Source organism: Passer domesticus, chromosome 9 (assembly GCF_036417665.1).
Source record: "Passer domesticus isolate bPasDom1 chromosome 9, bPasDom1.hap1, whole genome shotgun sequence".
Taxonomy (NCBI): domain Eukaryota; kingdom Metazoa; phylum Chordata; class Aves; order Passeriformes; family Passeridae; genus Passer; species Passer domesticus.
Genome location: NC_087482.1, coordinates 11146993 through 11163257, shown reverse-complemented (window position 1 = coordinate 11163257; position 16265 = coordinate 11146993). Strand labels below are relative to the sequence as shown.

The 16265-nt window shown below is 49.1% G+C and overlaps 2 protein-coding genes and 1 long non-coding RNA gene across 3 annotated transcripts; 2 read left to right on the top strand and 1 right to left on the bottom strand.

The window, feature by feature from the left end:
- The first annotated feature begins 1639 nt into the window (after positions 1-1639).
- On the top strand, positions 1640-2546 carry LOC135307628 (uncharacterized). The gene is made up of 2 exons (XR_010368331.1): positions 1640-1701; positions 1857-2546. It is a non-coding gene; the product is annotated as an uncharacterized LOC135307628 (long non-coding RNA).
- A 5839-nt stretch (positions 2547-8385) lies between these two features.
- On the top strand, positions 8386-11824 carry LOC135307143 (zinc finger protein 541-like). Its single transcript, XM_064431784.1, has 4 exons — positions 8386-8907; positions 9242-9330; positions 9861-9947; positions 11436-11824. Exons 1-4 carry the CDS (start codon positions 8844-8846, stop codon positions 11442-11444), a joined length of 249 nt encoding a protein of 82 aa, XP_064287854.1. The 5' UTR covers positions 8386-8843; the 3' UTR covers positions 11445-11824.
- A 1256-nt stretch (positions 11825-13080) lies between these two features.
- LOC135307142 (uncharacterized) lies at positions 13081-15835 on the bottom strand. The gene is made up of 5 exons (XM_064431783.1): positions 15624-15835; positions 15420-15512; positions 14647-14772; positions 14133-14283; positions 13081-13992 (listed from the first exon to the last, which is right to left on the bottom strand). Exons 1-5 carry the CDS (start codon positions 15748-15750, stop codon positions 13629-13631), a joined length of 861 nt encoding a protein of 286 aa, XP_064287853.1. The 5' UTR covers positions 15751-15835; the 3' UTR covers positions 13081-13628.
- Between the last annotated feature and the right edge of the window lie 430 nt (positions 15836-16265).

Genomic DNA, 16265 nt, shown 5'->3' with positions numbered 1-16265 from the left:
CTTTCTCACCTGCAGTTTTCAGTAGAAAAGTGAAGCCATAGGTGGAATAAATAGACTCCACAACCTGATGTAGTTATGAAGTGGGTCTGTATTGTCAGCACCTGGCACAAGCGAGATAGCTCTCCTGAAAACTTGTGCCCTGAGCCCTGGTCTGAGCTCAATCTTTTATTCACAAAGGTGCTCCATATAGATGACATTGCTCAACCTTTTCATGCATATCCAACCCCTGGCCCCGCCTGTTCTTGCCTGGCATGATAATTACATCCATGATTTCTTAAGTAAAAGGAAAAAAATCAACACTTAATTCTACAAGCTAAAATTTAAATGCTTAATTCATATTGCTAACTCAAGTGAACTCCAAAAATCTCTATTTCAAAAGCAACAAATATTTGAAAGGTTATACCCCAACATATAACTGTGATCCTCAATTAATACTCCCTTCTTCCACTTGCTTAAAATCTCTTTGTTCTGGGCACTCACTATGGCCTTTTCCTGGAACCTCTCTGGCTGTCTTGAATGCTTATGGAGTAAAAGATAATCCCTGATCTATTTTCAACTCTGCCCAGACAGAGACTGCTGGAAGGGAGGTAGGACTGGTACTGGGGACCTGGCAGCTTCTCCAGGAATCAAAATTATTGAAATTATGGTAATGTGGACAAGGCATGCAAGTCCAGGTGGTGAGCTGAAGTATGCAAGTACTTGCAGTTTCTCCTCAGCACTTGACAGTTTAGGGGTATGGTCTCTTTTTATTTCTGTCTCTTAATCCTCAATCCTTGCCACACTCCTTCAACATCTTTTGCATTGTCATCTTCCCTGTTTTCTCCCTCCCTTCTTCTTTCTGTGACTTTCTGTACACGACAGACAATCTGTCACACACTGTCAGCTTGCTCAGTCACCCAAGCAGTGATAATGATGGTGTAGAAATTGTAGGTGCACAGCAGGCAAAGGTGTCATGCTTCTGTGTGCCCTCTGCAGGCAAACCTGCTTCCCAAAGCTTCAGTCACACTTGGAACAAAGGCTTGTCCCCACTGCTTTGTTGTGGTTTATGCATTGATGGAGCAACACTTCTGTCTCAGCCCGCTTAAGCCACTGCAAAGCTGGAATTGTTGCTTTAGCAGCAGATGTGCTGGCAGGGTTCTTACAGCTCCATAGTAAGAACTCTACAGTTCTTCTAGAAGAGGTTTGTGATCTTTGTGCAATAAAAACAACGCCTTCAACTGCTGCAGTGCAAGTCATGCACTCATGTAGATGTGTTTTCAGACACAGGTATTTCTATATATGCCTAGTGAGTGGCCTCCTGGGGAGCAGGGACAAACGAGGAAGGAAAGTGGGCTGACAAAACATAAAACTGGGCTTCAAAATGAAGCCATGACTTCCCTTGATACAGAAGGACATAAACTTTATCTTGATTGGCCTGAAGGTAATAAACAAGTCTCTCAATGTCCTGATCTTTCACTAGTCTGAAATGATTTAGAAAAATCTGAATTTTTTTTTTTCTTTTTTTTTTTTTTGTGGTGGAGGATGGGGTCTGCATTTCAAGTCTGTTCTCCCAGCAGTCAGGGACCTGCACAGCTGCTGTGGGTGGGGCAGGTGATTACTAACAGCATGGTGAGAAGTTGGCTTGTGCCTGGTTGAGGGCTTGAGGACTGTGGCGAGAGAAGGGCCAGGGAGTGGAGTGGAAAATACAATTTACACAAGCAGGTATAGGTGGATGTCTGGGGTGTAGGTGGGATTTAACTGGTTTAGGTACTGCATTTATGAAGAATTGAACATTTAACTCTGAGATAGGACTATTTAGTTGCTACTCTAAATGCTGCATTTACTAACACGTAATGTAATTTCTGCTGCTGTGGCAGAACCTGCTGTCCCCTGCGCTCGGAACAGGCGTGGAGGGTCCCCAAGGCATCCTCAGAATGGGCTTTGCCCTCACCTTGGCTTGTGCTGCTGCAGATTTTGGAGACAATTGTGCATAAGAACGGGCACTAGAACCAGACTTGGGGCTGGCATGCTCTGCATTTCTAGGATGGCTCATGGACAGGGTAAGGTGCTATTGGTGCACTCTGGATCAAGCTGTGATTCTATGGACACTTCAGCAAGAGAGGTTTTTTCAGGGTGATTAAACCTTTATCCTTGCTGTGCTTCCTGTGACATTTGCATCTCTATTTTGTAAAACTTCAGAAATCTGAGTCATCTTTGGCCCTGTGAAATGTTATAAACATCAGCAAAAGCCATCATAGTTTGCATGTGAAAATACATACTTTTTGACATTTGGGAGTTGGAAATTCTCATAATTTAAAACCAATTTCTATTGCTGATGATACAGAAAGGGGGCAGGTTGGTGCCTTGGGGCCTATGTTTGCTACTGTTGCCTGAAAAATAACTATTGCAGTAGCACCCTATGGCCCTGGGTGGCCAGAACGGAGGTCCAGGAGGCTTGACAGGTGTTTACTACTGAGTCTTTGATCTTTTAAGCCAAATAAAAGTTATAAATTCTTAGAACTATGTATTTATAAAAGAAAAGTATAAAGGAGAGATGTTGTACACTGTGTGTGTCCCACCTTAAACATATGACATTATAAAAACACACTCTCCAAACATCCATTCTTTTGTATGACCAGGTAAATGCCAGGTAAAACTGATTTCTTTGTTCAGAAGTATCTCACCTACTGCCAACAATTAGAATTGCTTACAGGGTCTCAGTTGCAAATGCAAAACATTCAAAACTCAAACTAACTGGTTACATTAGAAAACACACTTTGCTTTTCTCAAGGGGCTGATTGTGAGCTATTTGATGAGCTATTCATGAACATATCCTGGGGCTGTTTGCATCAAACACTGGGATTTTGTTAGCAGTAAAAGAGGGAAAGTGCACTATGTGTGGGAAAGTAATTCCTTCCGAAAATATGTGCTTGGAGGCTACTTGGGTCAAAAGAATTTATTTTTAATTCTGTGGGCTGAAGAACTGCCCACCATCTGCTTTTTCAGAAAAAGAGGGTTGGGTCTTTGGCCCCTTGCAGAGCCTTAAATGAGCAAAGCTGAAGGCATTTGCCCCAAAAAGCAAGGAGTGTGTGAGGCTCATGGCCATAGCTGTCTGCAGAAGTGAGCATGGGCCAAGGGAAGGTCCTGCTGCCCAGAGCCAGCCCGAGGTGTCCCTGAGGATGTGTCACATCCTCTGCCTCCTCTGGCAGTGCTGCCACAGAGCACAGCAGGAGGGATTGCAGGGATTTGTCAGCACGGGGAGGACGAGCATGAGCTCCTGCTGATATTTCCATCCAGGGCTGGCACTTTCAGGCCAGCAGTGACAGATTCTGCAGCTCTGGCTGCACAGTTGCTGTTGGCAGTGCTGTGACAGCCTCTGCCACCAAGCCAGAGTGTCTGCAGGGGCAGGATGGTGTAGAGATGCCTCTCAGAGAACGGAGAGAACACCTTCAAACAGCATCTGGCAGAGTTAATGAAGGGGTGGTAAATCCCTTTAAAGGGGACAGGTTATAGAAACCTCTCTCTGTGAATATAAGAGACTGTAGGAGTGAAGAGGGAATGGGAAAAGGGAAGGGAAAGGTAGAAAGAAGAGGCAAGGGAAAGAGAGAGGGAGAGGATAGAGTCCTTGGACATTCTGATTTTATCTAAAGGACGTTTTCTGACTACATAGATGTTTGCTACAATAGTGCTTTTCAACATGCTATGGCTTTCTAACTCATGATATTAACTGATCACAGTGTGTTTTAAAAGACATAAGAAAAAACTCAGTAAAAAGTTTTCCTTCAAGACCAAATATCTGCCAGAGTCTGAGTGCCATGATTAATGGCTTTTGAACATTCACAGGAATGGTCGAAGCATTAAAGTAATTAAATAGGTCTCTCAGAATCCAGCATAAGTTGTACTGATGAGGAGATTAAATAGAGATTCCCATTGCACTCTGTGTTTTGTAGAGGCTTAATGACAGTATTTCACGCACACATAATAACATAAAGAATGACAGCTCATGCCTATTTGTCGTGGTAAGTATTTGCTGCTGCAGCCACCTTTCTTCAAAGTAAAGATGTGTTCAAAGGCTTTTTTCCCCGATTTCTGTTGAAAACTGTTTCATATCAAATAAAGGATAAGTCCCATATGTAGTCTTTTCTTCTGTCAGAACCCAGGACATCCCTCTGGATGCCCTGGATGGCTCAAAATCCTGTCAGGGGCTTGGAGACCCTGGCAGGAAGCCAAAGACACTTGGGAATTCAATCTCAACCCATGGGAGCAAATTACCAACTTTATATGAAGAATTACAAGTCACAAAAGTTTAAGTAGCATAACAGTAGTTGCCACAGGGTGAAAGGTGGAATTTTGAAGAATTTGACTATGGGGGTCTAGGGGCACAAGATGGAGGAATTTGGGCATTGTCCTGTTCTTCTCCCTTCTTCTTCCTAGCCTCCATCTTCTTGGTGATGGTGGCACTTTGGGATTGGTTTAGAGTAGAAAGTCACTGTCTAACACAGGTGATAGGTATTGGGACATAACTGTAAATATTGAATACGTAGTTTATAGTATAAAAGACAACACCAGCCCTGGGGGAGGGCAGTGTGCCTCAGACTGACGTACAGAACAGACCTCTGCAAGCCAGACAGAGAATGTTGTAGATAAGAAATAATAAACAGACTTGAGAACAAAACGGAAGACTTCTGACTCCTTTTTCGACAGCTGAGTTGGGGAAAAGAGACTTTTTAGAACACCTCAGGATCATCTTGAGATTGTAGAAAATAAATGTCCACATGCACCAGGAAAACACCAGTAGCTCAGATTCAGTTTCTCTTTAAAGGACCAGGCTCTGAGCCTCCAGTAATGTCCTTAGCTAAAGCAGAGCGGCTGTGAACCTGATCCTCTCACTTCTCACAGCTTTGGTATTTGCACCAAAGAAGAATCCAAGTCACTCTTTTACCGAGCCCAGCAAATGGCTCTGCCTAGCAAGGCTTTGGCAGCAGGGGCTGTGGAGGATGGCGAGGGGGCGAGGCAGGGGGGAATGGCCAGGCTGCTTCTGGGAAGCGACCAAAGCTTGCCCTTGCCTGCTGGAGCCAGTGCAGGTGGGATCTGGAGCCTACAAAGTATCTGCATTGCAGTGGGCCTTGTTCCAGATGTTTTCCCAGCAGGTTGGGGGCATATGTGTGGATGATGTCTGCTGGGAAGGAAGCAAGATTTGTTTTACTATAACCTTAGGCAGGGAAGCAGTACAAGTGGCTGGGTTTTACCATATCTAAGTATTCAAACAAAGGCGAAAGCCATTCATGTCGAAAAGCCGTTCGTTCTCTTGGTGTTCCTTCCTTAGAGGAATGCCAGAGTAGTAGAGACGAACATTCTCCCTTCTTCAAGGGAGCTGGAAGAGAGACCTAGAAATTCTGCATGACCTGTTGACTACAGCAATGCTGGTGCACTGCCCCAGTGTGTGTGTCCCCATCGGCTCTCCTGAGAAACATCCCGTTTCTCCAAGTTTCAGGGAAGGAGTGTTGAGGTGAGAGACAGCTCAGCAGGCCAAAGGAGGGAAAACATCAAGTGACATTATTGGGCACCAGACAATTGAGAAAGGGGGCAGGATGAATGCCGCCACTTGGACAGAAAGCTTTGCACTTGGTTCTGCACGGAACGATTTGCAAGCTCCTCTCAGAGCCAGAGGAGAGCCAGTCATCCTGGTTCTGCAGTGCAGGAAATGTGGAATGGGCGCTTGGACAGAGCCAGCCTCCTGTGCCTGTTCAGCTGCAGGCACCTTACAGAGAAGCAAAGAGGAGAGCCAGAGCTGTCCCGGCTCTGCTTTTCCCTATCCAGAGGACTGAGGAGAAAAGCCCCAGTGGGGAGCTTTTCTCCTCAGTTTTCAGAGCAAACTTGCAGCAGAAGAAGTAGAAGGGGCAAAGGTGGCCTATCCCTGTTTCTGTCCCATGGTTCCCCTGGGGTTCTGCATGGAATGTTGGGCTGTGCCTGTAGCAACTGCCCTTGTCTGCTGCTCCTGCGGCCGTTGGTGGAACACTGGTGGAGCAGCTGGAGCAGCAGCTGCAGCATCTGCTCCTGGCTGTCCCTCAGCAGCCACCTTCTGCACTCGGCGCCACAGCTGGCCTCTGCAGCGACATCCTCATCTCCTCGTCTACTGCCAAGCATCCCCACAGCACTTTGGCACTGTGCAAGGTAAGAAAATCCCCGTGGGCCCCAAAGCACTCACAGAACGGCAGGAGGCTCCAGCTGGCTCTGCCACCAACCACCACAGACACGGTGTGTGGTCACTTTCCCCAGACGAGGTTGCACATGAAAGCAGGCTGCAACTTCTCCAGGAATAATGCTGCCTCCAGGGGAAATACACACCTTTCCATAGAGGACGTAGGGAGCTGTCACGGTGCACTTGCAGATTCTCGTCCACTGGTGACCTGTGTAAAACTTCGTGGCACCCATTTAAGTCCTAAAACTACGTTGTGGTGACCCCAAAACCAACTGGTCATTCCGAAGGAGTTCAGGGGTTCAGTGTCCACTAATCCTGTTACACCCTCACTCTGGTCACACTTCCTGCAAAGCTTGAAAAACCAGAAGGATGGGACTTCGCCTCTGGGATGCCTGCCCATCAGAGCATGGAAGCAGTTTGCTGGGCTTGTCTGCAGTACTGGCTTTCATCCTCAGAAATGATCTGGTTTCAGCAATTCCTATATACTCACATACTTACATCACTTACAGACACATACTATTTTCATAGCTTTTTTGATTTTTTCCCACTGCCTTGCATCTCTTTTCCAGAGAGATATTGCTATAGATTTGTCTGTGTTGTTCAATGTGTGTAGGGCTGGCTCTGCCTCACGGTCAGAGGCAGCTGTGAGATGCCCTCTTGAGTGGTGCTTCTCAGGAACACAATCACAGTGTCACAGCATTTTCTGGGCTGGAAGGAACTCCCAAAGACCATGGAGCCCAGCACGTGGGCCTGCTCAGGACAGCCTCAAGAATCCCAGCCTGTGCCCAAGAGCAGTGTCCAAAGACTTTTGGAGCTCTCTCAGCCTTGGTGCTGGGAGCCCTTCCTTGGGGAGGCAGTTCCAGTGCCCAAGCCCCCTCTGGCTGAAGAACCTTTGCCTTCCATCCAACCCAAGCCTGCAGTAGCGCATCTTCCATGCATCCTCTTGGCTCTTCTCACTGGCCCCAAGACTCAAGGCACTCTAGTGCCTGCCCTTCAGCTTTCCTTCTTGAGCAAGCTGCAGACTGCTAGAGGGACCTGCCTCAGAAATTCCAAGTGAAAAATGCAGCAATGACACCTAATGGAGAGGAGCTGGGACAGAGGAGCTTGGGGTTTTCAGTGATGATGAGGATGAGAAGCAGGCTACCGACACATCTTGGCAGAATGAGTTTCATCTGGAGCGTTGTTTTGATCTCTTTCAGGTGGAAAGGAGAGGCACAATGAAAAGGAAAGCAAGAGTCCTCACTGAGCCGTGAGTTTTGGCCTAGGGTTAAAGGACAGCAAACTTGAGGAACGGCGAGCAAGACAACTGCTCTTTCAGAGTCACAGTGGGATTGGTCCAAGGCTGTGGCTGCACGCCAGGTGTCTCTTGACCACTTGCCTTTCTTACGTCCTACTCCTTCTTCCTCTAGACACATCAATGTTGGCAGTGACTTTCAGGCCGAGCTCCCTGAGCTGCAGACCGGGCCGCCAAGTGAGGATGAAGAGCCTGCAACCCTGGTCTGGAAGCCCTTGGAGGAAGACGACCCTGACCTGGAAAAACCAGACAGAGGTAGCTGTCTAGCTTTCCTTCAACTCCTGAGATAGTCGGGCATGTAAAATGGTGATTTTTGGGTAAAAAGGCAGCTTTTGGCAGGCTCTGCTTCTCTCCTTGTCATGCCCATCTTCCCTTGTGGAAGTGGTAGGCGTAAGGACAATACTCTGCTTCTGCAGCAGAGCAGGAAAAAGAGCAACTGTGCTGCTCTCCAAATGGGTCAGAGGCATGTGCCACTGGAAGAGGGGAGATTGGCCCCCACTCCTTATGACAAAAGCTGCATGGAAGGGAGAGGCAGCACTAGGTGGGCCCTTGCTTCAGCTGCCCCTTGCTTTGCTCTCCTTTTCGTGCTCTCCAAGCTGCAGGCTTTAGCTCTTGTGCTTTCCCTCCTGCCTTGTACGGCAAGCCTTCCCCTTTGTTGGCTCAAGGCTGACTTTGGGTGGGTTTTTGTTGTGCTTGCAGTCAGAGAACTGTTGGACATGGCCAGCTCCCGTGGCCTTCCCGGGGCAGCAGCTCAGCTGGAGCTCGCCCTGCACTGCCTGCACCAGGCTCGCGGCAGCGTTCCGGTAGGAAGCGGCTGTTTGGGCGCGGGCAAGAGTGGGCAGGGAATTGATAAGGTCCGGGCAGCGGGACAGCCTTTCCTGGCTGCTCCTTGAAGAAGGGAGTTCACAAGCAGCAGAGCACTCGCTGCCTGCTGTGTCTCGTCCAGCTGCGGCAGGGCTGAGCCCAAATGGCTCCAGCAGGGACAAGATCTCTCCTGGAGGCAGCGCCGCAGGGTCCTGCAGCCTGCTGCCTTGAAAACCTCCTGGAGATCTGTGTTCTCGAAGACATTTTGAGGGGCAATTCCCAGAAGCCTCAGTCAGCTGAGGCAATTCAGGATGCAGGAGGAGCAAAATCATGGAGTTGGAGAGGAAAATGCTACCCTTGGGGAGCAGGAGCCAAGGGCTGGGCAGCAAAAATGAGGGACTGGGAGCAAAGCACAATCTTTGACCCATATGAGAGCCAGTGGCCTGAATCCTCAGCTGAAGAAGCAAAGCGGCTGAAGGGCAGCATTGGTGGGGTTTGGCTCTTTTTTTGTGTTGTGGGTCAGCTCAAGCCTTTTTCCTTTGCATCTTGCAGGAGGCTCTGGAGATGTTGCTCTCAGGGGGTCCTCCAACAGCTCAAGGCCATCCCTTGGCTGATTATCATTATGCAGGTAACCCAAGCCCAGCTTCTTCCTTCACTGACACATGCTGCCGTGCGCTTAATGGCCGTGTCAAGCATTTCTGCTTCAATTAGTTGTGCTTAAAACCAGCACACGATCTCGCCTTCTCTGGGGACAGGGAAAGCACCAGCATCTACTCCTTCAGCTTGACTCGTTTTCCATGCTTTTTTCCCTGGGGAATGCCTGCTCTCGTCTTCATCACCTTCTGAGGGAGCAGACATGCACACACGTGAATGACGGCTGGCGCCAGCTTGCTTTCAGCAGCCAGTGGGATCTGCTTCAAGTGGCTAGAGGGATCAATTCAGCTGCTGCTTTTTCTTGCCAGGCTCTGATAGATGGACACCTGAGGAGAAGGAGGCCTTCCAAAAGGCTTTCCACACCTACGGCAAGGATTTCCATCTCATCCAGAAGCAGGTAAAGCCACAGGACATTTCTCACCTTGGCAGATCATCAGAAGGGACATGTTGATTATTGCTGGTACCAAATACTGCACCTATGTCCCTCTCTTCTCAAGTACCAAAACTGTTAAAGCAGCCACAGAACAGGACATGGAAGGCCTGTGTGAAAATGATGATCCGGCCTCTGCAGCCCTTCTCTCCAGGCTGTTTTGGAAGACAAAGCTCTCTTCTGTTAGACTTGTCTCCCATATATGCTGCTGCTTCCACAACACCTTGTGCTGGGGTAACTGCAGTGAACGGGGCAAAGAAGAACTCTGCTAGAGGGACTTGGTGTTGATCTGTGCATTACATGTGGTACCACGTAGCACAATACTCGGTTTATTACATTGCATAATGCCTCTCTGACTCCTGCATATTCATTTCATTTTACACCCTCCTCAATTTTCTCCGTGACTTTAATTCCTACTTTACTCTGTATTCTCATTGTTCTCCAATGCACCCTACAGGACGGCTGTTTCAGATTCCTTCTTTTGCTCTTCACAACAGATCCCAAGTAAGACTGTGGCACAGTGTGTGGAGTACTACTACTGCTGGAAAAAAGAGCAGAAACTTGCCAGCAGCACTCTTGCTCAGGTGAGTGGGAAGAAAATCCAGACATGCCAGCAGGGTCAAGAAACTGGCAGAAGGGCACAAACCCTGCTGGTAAGCCACACCAGACGCCGCTTTGCCAGGCTCCCTTGGTCCCACGCACTGGGAGAGGCACAGCAGGTGCTACCCAGACTTTTGTTGTGCTGCTGCCCTGAAATACGGAATTGTGGAGCACAACTTTGACCCAACAAAGCAGCACCACCATCAAAATGGGCTTTGACTCTCTACAAATCGGTTTCTCAAGGGCTGGCACCCTCAGATTCCAATCACACCTTTCATTCCCCACTGCTTGCTAACATCAGCCATCTGGGCTGCCTTCATGGAGATGCTGCCAAATTTTAGAGATCTTTTGTAGCACCCCAGCGTATCCCCAAAAAGGAGCTGCCAGTGCCATGGCACCTTTAATACTTTCCTTACTGGCAGAGAGCAATTTGCTTCACAGAGAGAGACAGAGAGAGGGAGAGAGAGAGATTATTTTGGGTAGGAGAAAATGGGTAATCATGTGTCTTCACTAGTGTGACTGAATGTAAAAGCCATGCCCTAGACATGTGGGGAGGAAAACCAGAGATAAATAGATGTTAGGCAGAGAGGTAGAAATCAGACATGTAGAACTATGGATAGCCACGTATTTATCCCACCCCCTTAGAGCTGTGGTAAAGGGGAGTATTTTCCTCCAACCTCCATGGTTGGCAGCCTGCCGCAGCCCACTGCCATATCCAGCCCTTTTCTCAGCTCTTTGGGGTTTGGAAGAATTTGCTTAGGCCAATAGATTTTTGGGGTGGATGCTGTGAATTCCAGCTTTCTAAAAGGAAGGAAGGAAGCACTGATAAGGATTCTTTGATTCCCAGACTGCGGGCAAACGGAAGAGGAGGAAAAGCCCTCCCAGGAAGGAGACTGGGGAGACAGGGAAGAGAAGCCGCAAGTGGGCTGGCAGCGCGGAGTGTCCCTGCTGCCAACCGCGCCAGCCGCCCCAGCCAGCGGGAGGCCCCTTTCCGTGCGGGCAGTGCCAACGGTGCGCAAGCTCCTCCTCCTTCTGCTCCCAGCTGCCCCTTTGGCCTAAAGCACGCTGACCCTTTCCAAAGGCACCACAGGGCAAGCTGAGGCCACTTGCAGGATCGCCCCTGGCAGCCGTGCTCAAGCTTACAGCCCACTTGGAACCCAAACAGCTTCGTTCAAACCCAGCATTCCCAGTGAAACCTTGCCATGCCCCAACAAGACACAGTTCATACAAACAGGAACACATGCATCAAAGCTTGCTTTGATGCTGCTGATCCAATTAAACCTAGGATGAAGCAAAAGGAGGAAGACATTTCAAAGAATTGAAACCAGCAAGATCAGACTCATGGTGCTGATCACTTTACCAATTTGTCACAGCCTGAAAAGATGGAAATTCATCCAAAAAGGGAGATCTCGGCACTTGGCTTAATGGTGTGTATGGAGTTAACAATGGATGGTTTGTTTCCTGTCTTCCAGGGAGTTTGAAACCATCAAGGAGAGGAACAAGCACAGGAGAAGACATCGCCCACGCAAGGATGCACAGCCTCTCCCCAAGAAGAAAAGGCCAAATTAGCCCTGCATTTGCCCCAGGCTAGCAAGAGTTATGCGTCTGCAGGACTAGATAGAAATAAGATTGTTTTTCAAGTTTTTAGGATTGTTTATTCTTCTATTAGTTTACATGATAGGAATCCCTCTGTTTATTAGCTAAGATATATATAAGATATATAACTATTATTAAAGATGTATTAGTAGTGTTAGATTTAGCAATAAATGTTTGGTGTTTGGTGTTTCTATGCTTCAACTTTTTACATTTTGTCTTTGTTGAGACACAATCTGTTTTTATCATTAAACCAAAGTTTGCTCCATTTGGCCTTTCTGTCTGTATGAAATCCCCGAGGCAGTGTTCATTACATTTCCTTGGTGTTGCACACACGGCATTTGCCCTGAGAGAGCAATGGGGGCACATGAGTCCCCCCCAGGCCCAGCCCCTGGCTCAGCTGGCAGCACTTCCAGAGGCGTGTCCCCATTACTGCCAATGAAATCATGGTGGAGCTTCCTCCTTTGATTCCTGAACATCTCAGCTGGGAGTGGCTGGGGAGGCTTTGCTGAATTCAATGCACTGGATCTAAAGGAGTGCTCTTGTCTCACTGTACTTGCTGGGATAAAAGTAGTGGGTTGAGGCCTGTGGTAATCAGCGGAAAAAATGCGGCACTCAATAGGAGTGATCAGCAAATCTCAAAACTTTATTGGTAGGCACATACATTTATATTGGTGTTAATGAGGCCAATACATATTGCAAAAGGTGAGCTCATTATTGGTTAGTTACTTATCAGCTAACTACGCCTACCTTAGCATGCTTGTGGCTACTATGTTGCAGCTGTCCACATCTTTTCTTCATATTTCTAACTAACCATCCTCTCCCCCATCCTGATGTTGCACCAAGGGCTCAGTGCCCTTGCCAGGTTTGGACACTGTCCGCTGACTCCTATCCTCATCTCCTTCTTGCTTAACTAACGGTATTATATCAGTGTGACCTTTGTCAACTAGCTAGCTGTTCACAAAATCCTCCACAAAAGTTCTCTGTTCTATCCCAGCTCTGGGCTTTTTTCCCATACTGCGTGCGACAAGACTGTAATTTTTATTATAATTATAGTCGCTGTTATCCATCTAATTTTTAAGAAGGCTCCTGTGATTGATAGGACATTCCTTCCCCTCTCACACAGCCCGGCTCCAGCTTTCTGCTCCTTGATGCTCCTCTCTTGAAGCTCTTCGGGGAGGGACTGCCACGACCTAAGTCACCACCTCGGGTCTCTTGATGTGCTCACTGCTGGACAGCCATCCCTCGCAGAACATCTTTCCCTCTCTGCCCAGACCTTCCTGATTCAGGGCAGCATCCCAAATGAGCTCCCAGAGAAGTTTCTGCATGTCACTGCTAGCCAGCGTGTCCCCGTGCTGGTGCAGGAAAGCTTTGTGAACGGCCACTGCTGGGAAAGCAGGCTGAGGTGGCACAAGCAGCTCCTGCACTGCAGTGCAAGTTTCTCAGAGCTCCTGTCACAGCCCCAGCCCTGCTCCCAGCTCTGTGCATTCTACCCCAACAGAAACAGCCACACCAGGCAAGAACTTACTGCTTTTGGAAAAATATTTATTTATCAAGATCAAGAAAACAATAATTGTCTGCTAATACCAAGTATCACTATCACTAAATGTACCACTATCACAAAAACAATCACCATCCTCCAATATTAACTATCACTATCGCTAATACAGTCATTGTCCTCTAATATCAAATAACGCTATCATTAAAACAATCACTATCCTCTAATATTAACTATCACTATCATTAAAACAACCACCACCCTCTAATATCAAGTATCCCTATCACTATCACTAAAAGAATCACTACCACTATCACTATTTATGACTATCACTATCGCTAATACAATCACCCTCCTCTAATATCAAGTAACGCTATCATTGAAACAATCACTATCCCCTAATATTAACTAACGCTATCATTAAAACCATCACTATCCTCTAATATTAACTATCACTATCATTAAAACAACCACCACCCCCTAATATCAAGTGTCCCTATCACTATCACTAAAAGAATCACTACCGCTATCACTATTTATGGCTATCACTATCACTAACCATCTATCACTATCACTAATCTTCATCCTCTAACAGATAGTAGTCCTGCAGGTATTGGTAGGAGGGCCAAGAGGATGCTGTGGGCTGAGGTGACTCCAGGGAAATCCAGTGGTCCCGTGAAGAGGTGTTGTCAGCCAGAGCACAGAAGGAGCAGGTGGGCAGAGGTGACGGGTCTGCGCTCATGTTCTTGTGCAGCTGGGCGAGCTCTGCTGCAAAGAGCTCAGGAAACAGGCGGCAGCTGTCCCTGAACCCGTTGCCTTGGGCTCTCTCGCTGCTTCCCGCTCCTTCTCCTGACTCTGCTTCACCTCTAGGCTGACCACAGCTTTCCCAGGAAGAGTCCCAGTCCTGTCCTGTTGCCTCTTTGTCCTCCTGGCTCCTCCTGTAGAAACAGATTTCCAAGAAGACTCCTCACAGATAGGAATTTGGAGCACAGTTTCCTCAGAGCCCTGCTAGGAGCCGCCTGGGCGCTCCTGCATGCTGCAAAGACTTCCTTGCCAATGGCAGCAATTAATAACTCACCTGTCTCTCCTCAGCAGCTGATGCATGACTAGATAGCCAGACACTGCCCCAAGCAGAAGCAAAGCTGAGGCTGCTACTGTCCCTACTAGGATGTAGTACTTGCTCGGGTCACAGTGTCCAGCAGTCTGGGCTTTTTGCCCACCGGATGACCCTGGCAGGAGAAGAGACAATGCAAGAGTCAGCGTTTGTGCTCTGCACTAGGCATAACCCCACAGTGTGCTTCAGCTGCCCAAGGACTGGCACTGCTAGTGGATCAGAACTGACATCTGATGTTGTCTTCAGAGATGGCTTCCTCTGGCTCTGGTGTCTTAGCATCAGGGACCAAGAGGGATCCCATCAAGCTCTCATGCACAAGAGCCCAGTGTGTGCCAGGGAGCAGCACTGCCCCATCTACTCCTCCGGGCTGCAGGCCCGGGCTGCGTGCTGGGCACCTGCAATTCACCCATGGAGAGCACTGCAGGGATACAGCAGAAATGCTGCTCTTTGCCCAAGACAGCATCTAGCAAGCACTCACCTGAATATTCCTCAGGCTCAGCAAGTGTCCTGGTGTCCTCTGTTGGTTCTCTTTTTTCATGTGAGCCTGGCACACTGTCACTTTCTTCCACAGCTAAGGTCTCCGGCACAGTCTCAGAATCTGTCTCTTCAGAAAAACAAAACATTGCACACATTAACCAGAAGCCACTGCCCCTCAGCACAAGCACGGTACCATGGCCTGGGCATTCCGGCAAGCGGCGCTGACGAGGCCGCTGTCCCCCCCAAGACAGGAGGAATGGACAGCTGGATTTTCTGCAGTGCAACAAGAAGTGCAGACCCAAACCAGCCGAGACTTAACCAAATGACCCACAGAAGGAGTACCTTCAGGTTCCCCCTCACCCTTGGACTCCAGCTTCAACCCGTCCCTGAGCCTGAGCTTTGCAAGGGGCAGCCAAGGCTTGCTCTGATGTCATTGCTGCCTCCATGCTGTGCTGAGCGTGTGGCGAACCCAAATTCAGCACTGGCCTTTGCCCAACATCTGGATGCCAATGTCTGCACAGAGCAGCCCTGGCCAGGAATGCTGCAACTGCAGCAGCAGCTGGAGAAGCCCCTGGCAGTCATCTGGAAGAACAGCTGCGAGCGGAGGCTGTGCTGGACCATCTCTAGGGCTCCCTGCAGGAGCTGTGAAATGGAGCGGGCCTGCAGCAGGACTCTGACTGAGTGCTTCTGCCTGTCCAGGATACAGCACATGCCTACAGGAAGCAAAAGCTCAGCTTCCCGGCTGCCAGGGTTAACAGAGTGGGATATACTAACCAGATGGGGCTTCATGCAAGGCTGCCAGGAGCTCCTCTGGAACATCCGGCAATCCTTCAGGGAACTCTTCAGGAACCTTGTCATCCTTCATCCCTATTGTTAGATTTACAAAAGCACGTTAACCTATGACGGTATTTTTCTCGTGAATAAAACAGGGAAAAGGGGCGCTCCTTTTTGTGAAGGCAGGACAGACTGACTACTCACGCTTGAGGTACCAGCTCGGAGTCAGCACGGTATCTGCCCCTCGCTCAGGGCCTGAAAGAGCACTCTCTGTGTCCACAACTACAACCAAACACCCACAAGAAGTTACCATCACGTGCACTGCCCTCATGGGCACACCTCAAGGCCTGGATGTGGAAGGCACTGATAGGGCACGCTCAAGCAGGTCTGCATCCTCACAGCTGCAGGGGGGTCTGGCTGCCCTTGGGACACTGAGCTGGCAGCTCCCACATGAAGGGAAAAGCCGTGGCGTGCCCACACGATCTGTGTGCGGGTCAGCCCTGGAGCCGGGCCAGAAGGCTGGACACCCAGAGCGGAGGGACGGACAGCCACTGCTGAGTGATGGAGAACTGGTGCTGAGCTTCCGGGCCTGGCCCGACCCTCCCCACATCCTTGCTCCTTAGGAAGCTCTCTCCATGCTGCACCCTAAAGCAGCTGCAGCCCCTCACACCTCCCCTGGAGCCTCTGCCCCTCTGCCTGCCCCGTGCTGCCTTCCTGGCTCAGCCATCCCTGCTCCCGGCCCCGCTGCTGCCAGCCAGGGCTGTGTGCTGGCCCCTGCCTGCCTACCTGCTCCCTGCCCAGCTGCTGGAGCACTCTGGGCATTCTGGGCTGGCAGGGCCACGAGAA

Bases quoted from the DNA above. Each gene is read 5' to 3' on its own strand.
- LOC135307143 (XM_064431784.1), top strand. From the start codon at position 8,844: ATGTTGCTCTCAGGGGGTCCTCCAACAGCTCAAGGCCATCCCTTGGCT. The intron at 8,908-9,241 runs GTAACCCAAGCC...TTTTCTTGCCAG, and splicing joins GGCTGATTATCATTATGCAG to GCTCTGATAGATGGACACCT. The intron at 9,331-9,860 runs GTAAAGCCACAG...TCTTCACAACAG, and splicing joins TCCATCTCATCCAGAAGCAG to ATCCCAAGTAAGACTGTGGC.
- LOC135307142 (XM_064431783.1), bottom strand. From the start codon at position 15,750: ATGAGGGCAGTGCACGTGATGGTAACTTCTTGTGGGTGTTTGGTTGTA. The intron at 14,284-14,646 runs GTGAGTGCTTGC...TTCTCCTGCCAG, and splicing joins TGAGCCTGAGGAATATTCAG to GGTCATCCGGTGGGCAAAAA. The intron at 13,993-14,132 runs GTGAGTTATTAA...CTGTTTCTACAG, and splicing joins CAGCTGCTGAGGAGAGACAG to GAGGAGCCAGGAGGACAAAG.